At 41.9% G+C, this 9,505-nt stretch overlaps 1 protein-coding gene across 1 annotated transcript; it reads right to left on the reverse strand.

Annotated features, from left to right (window-relative positions):
* Window positions 1-1,340: 1,340 nt before the first annotated feature.
* On the reverse strand, window positions 1,341-8,331 carry LOC139715963 (uncharacterized). Its single transcript, XM_071627509.1, has 3 exons — window positions 7,764-8,331; window positions 5,310-5,447; window positions 1,341-2,458 (listed from the first exon to the last, which is right to left on the reverse strand). Exons 1-3 carry the CDS (start codon window positions 8,320-8,322, stop codon window positions 2,208-2,210), a joined length of 948 nt encoding a protein of 315 aa, XP_071483610.1. The 5' UTR covers window positions 8,323-8,331; the 3' UTR covers window positions 1,341-2,207.
* Window positions 8,332-9,505: the final 1,174 nt, after the last annotated feature.

Consider the following 9,505-nt stretch of genomic DNA (forward strand, 5'->3'; position numbering starts at 1 on the left):
CAAAGTGGATCAGAGCTGCACGCGACAATGCTTCGAAATCGTGCATTGAGGCGTAACAATCAGGTCTCATCAACAACCACAGGTAACGGACATGACAGGCAGTGTCAGTAATCACGGCACACACTGTTCTAAGCATGATATTGTGTGTGCACGCTCTGGTTTCATTGCAATCCAACATGACGTCATAATCGTGCATCACCGTTGTGAGAGATCGTCTGCGATTGATTCAATCAATGGCGAGATCAAATTGGGAACCTTGAACCTTGAATGGGTATAAACCCCTGCAGCAGCTCGTAGAAAGCTTAACTGGGATGGATTGTGCCGTGGCGACATTGAGATTTTACTGACATTGGGCTGAAGTTTTTTCACTACTTACAATAAAATGGCAAATGCGTGCGTAGAAATCAAGCTGTCAGGATTACACCGTTTTGGATCCTACAGGAGGGAGGCTGCAACCTTCTGATGATTGGTAGGGCAGCCCTCTATGAAAGGTATGATCAGCAGTAGGTGCAGTGACAGCGTTGCATGGTGCATGTTATGGCGCGGTTCCATAGTTTGCTCCTGCGACATGCTCCCATGAAATATTCTATGCACGTTAAGCCAAACATAAATTCTGACCCACAATACATAACCCTAACCCTACTCCTTTAATCTTCACATCAAATTAAACCAAACACCCTAGCTATCACAACCCTAACCCTAACCCTAACCCTAAGTACTTGGGGGAAATATCAGACCGGAGCACTTGTCGCAGGAGCAAATGTCGCTTCACCGCATGGCGCTCCATGGTACATGACTGTAAGTGATTCCAGACCCATACAGGGCGTGGATAGAAGGAATATTTGTAGGGGTCAATATGGTAGCTTCGGATATCATGCATTGCTGGGTTCGTGGTCGTGTCTGCTTATTGATTATAAGGGGTTGGAGAAATGGAAGGCGGAAGTGAAATGTTGACGAGATTGTAGCGGACTTTGTAGAACATGGTGCATAGTGCAGCGAAGCGTCGTGTGTGCAGGGTATCCCATCCCAGTCTGGATACAAGGGCTGCCGTGACTGAGGTATACTACGCCATTTGTAGTCGGGACTGGTAAGCGGAGCGAGCAGCTTTTTGGATCACTGATTTGGACTCCTTCAAGGCCTTGTACTGTTTTGGTGTGTTATGGCTTCCATGCCTCTGATCCACACTCTAGCTGTGGGCGAACAAGCTCTTCATACGTGCCCTGTTTTGACATCTTCTGAGCATGGGGAGAATGTTCTGCAAAGAAGACCATTGCCTCTTGGCAATTAGTACGTAGCCTGACAGTGTGCAGTCCAACGGAGATCTTTTGAGACAATGGGAAGAGTGCACATTGATCATGATGAAACTAGTTCCGGTGCAGCTGGGTCACTGTTCGATGAACCGAAACTTCGGTCCTGTCGGCTGCAGTTCCTCCCCCGCTCCAGTAAATCTATGACAAAATGTAAGAAGTCCTCGTTTCCAAACTCTTTATTGGATTTCTGACTTCTTTAAGACCTGTTTAGGGTGATAAAGAGCTCACAAAATGTAAATTGAGAAGACTTAACAAAGTTGTGTTAAAACTTAAATATTCATTCAAGAGTGTCATACCATAGGCAGTTTCAAAATTAGCACTGTGCTCCATGCACATAAATTGGCCGCTGCCTTCGAGACAGGAAAATGTGCCTAAAGAGTTTGTCACAAAATGGGTGTAAAAGAAAAGTGATATCAACGGCGCCTTCCAGTATCCACTTTCGACAGTAGGAATGGTTTGGAACTAAAAAACAGAAACAGAAACAGAACAAAACAAAAACAAAACACTGTTGTTTGTTCTTGTGTTCTCCTGTACCACCACAATCGCAATAGCAGTAGTTTACTGTATGACAACAACTGGCTGATGTCTAACTTGATGCCCTTACGGTGGTGATAACTGCAGCTATTGAAAGTTTTGTAAAGTGGTTTCTGGACCGGGACCCAGGGCTAGTGTGAAGTTCATAGTATGTAGAATAATGAAAACGTTCGAAATGGTTGAAGAATGACGAATCTTCAGGCAGCTCATCACTACTGTCAGTCATCCAAGGAACGCCCAAAACTGACGTGTATGTATGGCGGTTGCATCGAAATCCTCACGTTCGTTATAGCGCGCTCATGAATTGTGACGCCAAACAATAGTCCCGCCTCATTTCGACGCCGACCCCTCCCCATGTCGTCGTCATACGTGTGCGACTGGCCCGTTGCCGTGCTTGCGTCCGCCTCCAAAGGGGCCACGCCCACCGCCCATGCCGCCGCCACCTCCTCTCCGCGATATGTCGTCCCGGAGCATTATGTCCATGGCTGCGGGTCGTCGTGTCGCGGGACCTTGACTGGCGCTGCAGTGGACGGAGACGATGAGGAGAGTGATGACGATGGCGCCGGCCATCATGATGCTGTATAACTCAGAACGCTTCTTCTTCTCCGCCATATCTGTCAAGGAAGCCGATGTTTCAGGCAGAATAAAGAAAAAAAGGAACGAGGATTGTTAGAGTACCACAATGTGATATCATAGCCATTCATCGCCGTGGGAACTGGTTCGGGGGGGTTCATCAACGTTTGTCAGCGCTGACAATCACCATAGTAACAGTCAGTGACCAGAGCATCTCATCCAATCAAAACCAAGGATTTTGCTGAAATTGTCAGCGCTGACAAACGTTGATGAAACACCCCCAGAACAACCCCAATTATTCTTTTGTAGGAGCTCTGTTTCATTTCCGTCAAATTGAATTTACGCATGTGCGTTCAATTTTCAAATGAGAGCATTACATTTCCATGTGCATTCAACTTCACGCGATAGTCCCAGTGAGCTTTTATTTTTTTCATTTTCAGGTTATCAATTTCCTACTTCGTGCAATCAATGTAATGAAACGAATAGAATAGATTTTTTTTTTTTGAGGGAGGGGTAATAGGGTGAGGGGGGAGATAGGGTGAACGTTTCTTATTCACTCTTAAAACATCCGAGTCAGAACTGACCCGGAACTGGGTCCGTTGGGGTCATACACCGTTCCGGGTCAAAAATGACTTGGAATTTGGTCATGAAGACCCCGAATGGGATCACTCTGACCCAATTCATGACTGAATGGGTCATATCTGACCCCATTCCTTGTCATTTCTGACCCGGAACGGTGTGTGACCCCAACGGACCCAGTTCCGGGTCAGTTCTGACTCGGATGTTTTAAGAGTGTTGAACAAACGCATAGGTATGCACAACTTAGAAAAGCTTACGATTATGCAAATAATTATATAATGTTTTAAGGTGCTCTATGTGTTTTTCTTTGTATTCTTTTTATTTCAAGAAATTTTGAATGATCAGGTTCAATTAACAGTGAATCCAAACAACACAACGTCAGGAAAACATATTCCTTCGCGTTACCTTAGATGCCATTATTTTTAGGATGAACGGGTGGATCTACACGACAAAATAATCAATCTTCATCATGAAGCCCAATCTATTCAAAGTAAGTGAACAAAGCACACTTGCTCGACTCCAAGCTAACTACAAGCTAGACTACTTTTAAATTGAATTTACTTATTTGGAACATGGTTGCCTTTTCACGGATTTGAATGACCGACGAGATTCAGTTGCCCGCTTGAATTGAATATGAATGCTCATTGCAGAAATGCATGCTCCTATCTTAGATTTGAATGGCGCAATTGTTTTCACAGTAAAATTTGAATGACCGGATTTTGAATTTGATTGCTGATTCAGTGCGGTGATCTATCACTTGGGTTACTCCCATTTCGTCTTATAGCCATTTAGTCTCAACCCACATGGTCTAATCCTGTTTTCACTACAACCAGTTCGTCTAATGACCATTTAGTCCAATTGCCACTTAGACTCATTACCTGTTGGTTTACTTCCAGGTGGGCTATGTCAAATTCGTCTAATACCCACAGCTTATTAGACAAAATAGTAAAAAGTCTAAGGAGACACTACTGCAATTAGACCATCTGGTCATCAGACGAAACAATAAGTAGCCAAACTAGGCATTAGACCAAGTGAAAAGTAGACCAAATGGGCATTAGGCGAAATTGATAGTAGACAAAGCGAGTTTAGCCGTTGTGGTGTTAAACGATCTGGGAAGTAGACCATCTGATAGTAGACCAAGTGGCAATAAACCTTCAGTGCTTCGAGCGTGGAATGCGTGAAATTTAATGCTCGGAATATGAACTTGAATGACAAAATTATGAAACTGACAGGGATAACCTACATATAGTTGTCCTGATCATAATCAAAACGAAAAGAAGCGAGGAACGTGAGGAAACATTGTACAGATACGTTCAAGAAACTTTTGATGCCCCTTATCGGATGCAAGACCAACTTAATGTGGTGGCAGTGTGTATACAATTGCAAATGATCGACAATAATATTAATTGCCCTACATCGACATAGATAATGATAATAATAAGGTCTTATTTACCCAGGGTAGCCTCTTCAGTGTTGCCACTGCTCTACCAGAGGGCCCTGCTATTATTATTACCCTAACGTTGCCAGGTACCCATTTATACACCTGGGTCGAGAGGGACATTGTGGGTAAAAACATCTTGTCCAAGGATGTAAGCACTGGGCGGGATTCGAACTCACGGTCCTCCGTTCGGGAGTCGGGAGTCTTACCCACTATGCCACAGATAATAATTGATCAGCGTTTTAGTAGTAGCCAAGGCAAAAGAAGTCATGGGCATATACATTCTAGAGCAGTATTCAAACCTACGATCTCCTGATCACCGAACAGGCGTCTTATCCATCAGAACGCCGGGCTTCCGCCCGACAGCTACTGCTAGTTCGAATCCTTATAGCATGCAGCGGGTACTGCTAAGTTATGTCGATGTAGGGTAATTTGTCAGTCAGTTGCAATGAAAACATCTGGACGCAGGAATTTCATAAATTTGAATAAGTGTGTTTACAAGTACAAATAAACTACCAAGTTTAATGCGCATCTTGTGCACTTTGAGAATCATAAGGTTTATCTTAATCAATCGCTTATTCTTTGGGTTCGCGTTTAATCACTTCATGCTGCAATAAATGCAATGTTTTACGTCAGAAGTCAAGAAATATGATTTTACTGAGTATTCTTTCTAATCACATTGCAATTCAGGTAATTCTTTTTCCTCAACACGAATTTCGATGTCCAGTAGAAATCTAAACAAATAGACAAGATTAAATAGGTGAATAAAGAAAAAAAAAGAAAGGGAAAAAAGGAATAAAGAAAGAAAGAAGGAAAGAAAGAAGCAGAACATCAAGAATATATATCCATTCATGTGTGATAAACCGTCGTTATACCTGTTGGAATACATGTGATCAATACATTCGTTTTCTCCGTGGGTTCCGGGGTGGACGTAGTACAATCCAGGGCGAAGTCCGAACAAATGCCCGCGTGCCACGCCCATGAGTCGTTCTGGTCGCACTGTAAGCATAGATCTATATAGGGTGGGAACAAAATAGAGAGATAGATAGAATACATGCATACATGTATGATTGTGTGTGGAGTTAAACAAATGAAGAGTTTATTCTCAAAAACCGTCCATATTTGCCAAATGGAGATATTTGCGATTAAAGGTCAAGAAAATAAAGAGAATAATAAGAAAATATTTGCTTCTTTTGACCATAACTTCAAAAATGTACCTTTACATGTAGTGACCAATATTCTTTATGACAGAGACCGTACTTCAAAATCTTCAAAAATGGATTTAGGTCAATATCGGTTATTGCAAACAAACTCTTCAAATATATGCTTCATTGAGCAATACCCTTACATGCAATCTGCAATCAAAATTTGTAAATGTGTCCGGTTTTAAGATCAAATCTAATTTGTACTGGACATCTGGACATATACATACGTATTCACGCATATTAGTCTCTACATTAAGTGTGTGCTCATGAATGCAAATTTTATGCATGATCATGCGCATAAATGCAATGTGAATAACAATTGTATACGAAGACATCATATTGACAACTGACTGAGATCTAGATATTGGATATGGGGGGGGGGTTGTTGACTTGAAATAACTTGATGTGCAGCCAACATTGCCGATATGAAACTACGTCACTATGATGGTACACACTAACTCACGGTCATAGGCCTGAGTGTATCTCTATAAAAAATTTCCGTCGCTCACCGTCGTTTTCATCCCTTGTTTTCTACTGCAAAGTTTGGAACCTGCGTGCAACTCGATCATTTAACCAGCTAACAAGCCATGCTTTTGTCATTGGATTCATGCGTATTCTCACAAACGAATTTCTTGTCTGTTCAGTGGATTTTGATGTCATTGCTGTGCAATGCGACACCGGCAGATGAGTACATACAGTGAATACTTACTACAATAACATAGGGGAGAATCACTAAGCGTTGTAAGTCAGAGAAATCCGCCCGCCCAATCTGTCATCACCGATATGTATGAAATAGCGCCATCTAGTGATCGTCCTTAGGATTTCCCTTTGGTTCGCAGGCGTTGATTTCTCAATGAAACGCATACTATGAATACCGCTACTGTAACAATCACATACTAGTAATATTATACAGGGGGTTTCAACTCGAAGAGACCTGGCGCCTTGAGGACATTTCTGGACAGTTTTCATGGTTAGCCTTTACACTGACTTCCTTAACTTGCCCAGCATCTCATCTGCTTTCCCTGTTTCTTTTTTCGTGTCTTACGTTTTTTCCATCCCCACCTCCGACAAGCGTTTCAAGAGGTGAAAAGATGCGCATTGGAGTGAAAGAGCGCCATCTTGTGACCTTTCCTCCTCACTCTTGTTACAATACTGATTGTTGCATGACGGCAAACAAAGGGTTAGGCGCAGTTAGGCGTTGATGATAATTACAACATAATTTCACTTTGATAAAGGAAGGAGATGAAAGTGGAAGATGGGTTACAGTGTCTAACAAAAACTTGACCTTGAATATGTGTGACATCGTCGTCAATTTAACTGTTCATTGTCCCTTCCTATCAAAATCAGTTAGTAGGTTTTGATACCAATGCCTGTGAATAATTCGGATATTCTATCCAGTTGGATAGGAATTATTCCAACACCCGGAGCAGTCTTCTGAAGTTCATGTGTACTTTGTTCAGTTCCACTCTTTTAAATGCGGCTGTTATGAGTATCTAAGAATGCAGAAGAGTTTTACAGACTGCAGAAATCATAGCTATTGATGGTTACAAAAGAACGACAGATTGGACAGCTGTTAGTATTCCTCACAGCACTCTAACCGTTTTTTATAATCTCTGCAGGCTCAAAAGAATGTTAACAGTAATTTTGACTTCCACATCACAATTATCATTTCCTAGGTACTGATTGTTGCAACCACTTTGATTTGTAAAAGCTCGCTTTTGCGCAGGTCCAGTTTTTTCCGTCGATTACCAACTAAAGTAATAATAATTTATTAATTCATTTATTTATTGTGAGTGCATGTTACACCTACATCGTAATATATATCCTTAAAACTTTATAATAGCCTGCTGATTTGATTCATTACCTAAACTAAGGAGAAAACTCAATTGTAGTCTGTTCTTCTGGTTCATTCTGGGTTAATAGTCTGGAATGCTTGCCATTGTATATGTCCACGATCCGACAACATTGGTGACACTAAACCCAGAGACTCCAACATGTTAAAATAACTAACAGCAGCAGCAGCAACAGAAGCAGATCCTATGAATATTAGAGCCAAATAAAGATCAATGCAGTAGAATCAGACTGACAATGCATATCTCTTCTAGCAGTAAATGTTTTTCTTACCCTCCTCCAAACGTTCGTTACTCTTGAAAGACTTGAAGTAGATTGAAATACTGTCCCTCCCGTCAAAAGAGTCCAGCCAGTACGCAGGGTTATTCCCGACGACGGAGGAGTAATTAATAATCACGGTGACGGTGGAGCCTGCAGTGAAGAACATATTTTGGAATGCCATAGACTCGTCGTTCAGAACCGTGTTGTTGGTCCCATTGCCGCCCCTCGACGTCGTCGTCGTGGTGGTCGCGGTCGTACACAAGTCCCAGACCAACGCGGAATCGTCATTCTCCACCTCGTTGGTGATTGGTCTCGTCAGTATGAGGTGGACCTCGTCCTCGGCCGTCGACTCGGAGCACGCGGCGTGGCGGGATTTCGTGACGTTTGGAAGAACGAGGATGATTCGATCGGACGAGGACTGGCCGCTGAGCTGGAAGGAACACGAAGGCGAATCGTGCGGTGAGGCCTCCATCAGGCCTCGGTCCTCGTCATCCAGAGGAAGCGAAAGGTATATGCTGCCCTCTGCGTTGAACGTTTGCGCGTATGAAGAATTCATGCACAGGGTAACCATGTCAACTGGAAAGACAGAGATAAAATCGGTGATGTAAAATTATGAGTGATTCAACACGAATATTGCAGAAGTATAACAATACTTTCTATATAAACTTTAATGGTTCAGATTACTGAAACACCGAAGGGACGAACAGATGAATTACGCTTTTGCATGAACAAGTCAAGCCTGTGTGTGAGCGGCCACGAAAGGACGAAAATGTCCGTTATAAACAGCTGAGGTGGCCACTATAGACAGGTTATTTGACATGGTGTTTCTCTCGGAGGGATTTTCTAGTGGCCGCATACGGCTTGTGGCCGCTAAATAGACAGGAAGCCGCCAAGGCAAGTTGGACTGCATTAGATCTTATACGGATTAAGACGATCACAAAAAGTTGGACAAGATATTGCTTTTCGTCTCTTTTCATACTGGTATGAAGGAGACATTCGCATAGTCATAAAACAAGCGACAAAAGACATTCAATCCATCAACTCAAAACAGAAATTCCATTGAAATTAAATAAACGCATTGCTATTGTGATGTCAGACACGTTTAAGAGTAACACTATTTGTCACCTTACGTAGACTATGTGGAATATGCTAAAATTGTATGAAATTGTTGTTTGTTTGTTTTTTTTTTTGGGGGGGTGTTTGTTTGTTTGTTTGTTTGTTTGTTTGTTTGTTTGTTTGTTTGTTTGTTTGTTTTACGAATGCTGTTCATTTCAATGATACGATTATCATAATAAATGTGTTTGGTAGCTGCATGGCGTGAATAAAAGTCACATCCTCAGTACGACGAATGAATAATGTAAGGCGATTAGTCACCATTGTCAACCACTAGACATCTCATCCGAGGCTTTCATTGCCAGACTTAAAGGAACTATACCATGCAAATCCATGTTGTCTTGTGTTGATTTATAAGACCCTCAACATTACTTATGTGGGGAAATGAAAATCTAGATACGTTCCATATATTCTATGATAATTTTTCTAATATTTTCTTCAGATTACTTGAATACGCCCACAAATAAAAAAGATAATAATAAAAACTTTCAAACCAAGATTCCACTCAGGTGACCTCATCAGTCTGTCAGTCATTACAAAAGTAGGGCCTACTAATATGAATAAAAAAAAAATGCAAGTTATGCTCGATCTATAGGGGAAGATGCATCCCAACGTCTTTTATTAATATTGGAACTTAACCA

This window comes from Diadema antillarum, unplaced genomic scaffold, assembly GCF_040938485.1.
Source record: "Diadema antillarum isolate AM-2024a unplaced genomic scaffold, OU_Dant_1.0 scf00000058, whole genome shotgun sequence".
NCBI lineage: Eukaryota > Metazoa > Echinodermata > Echinoidea > Diadematoida > Diadematidae > Diadema > Diadema antillarum.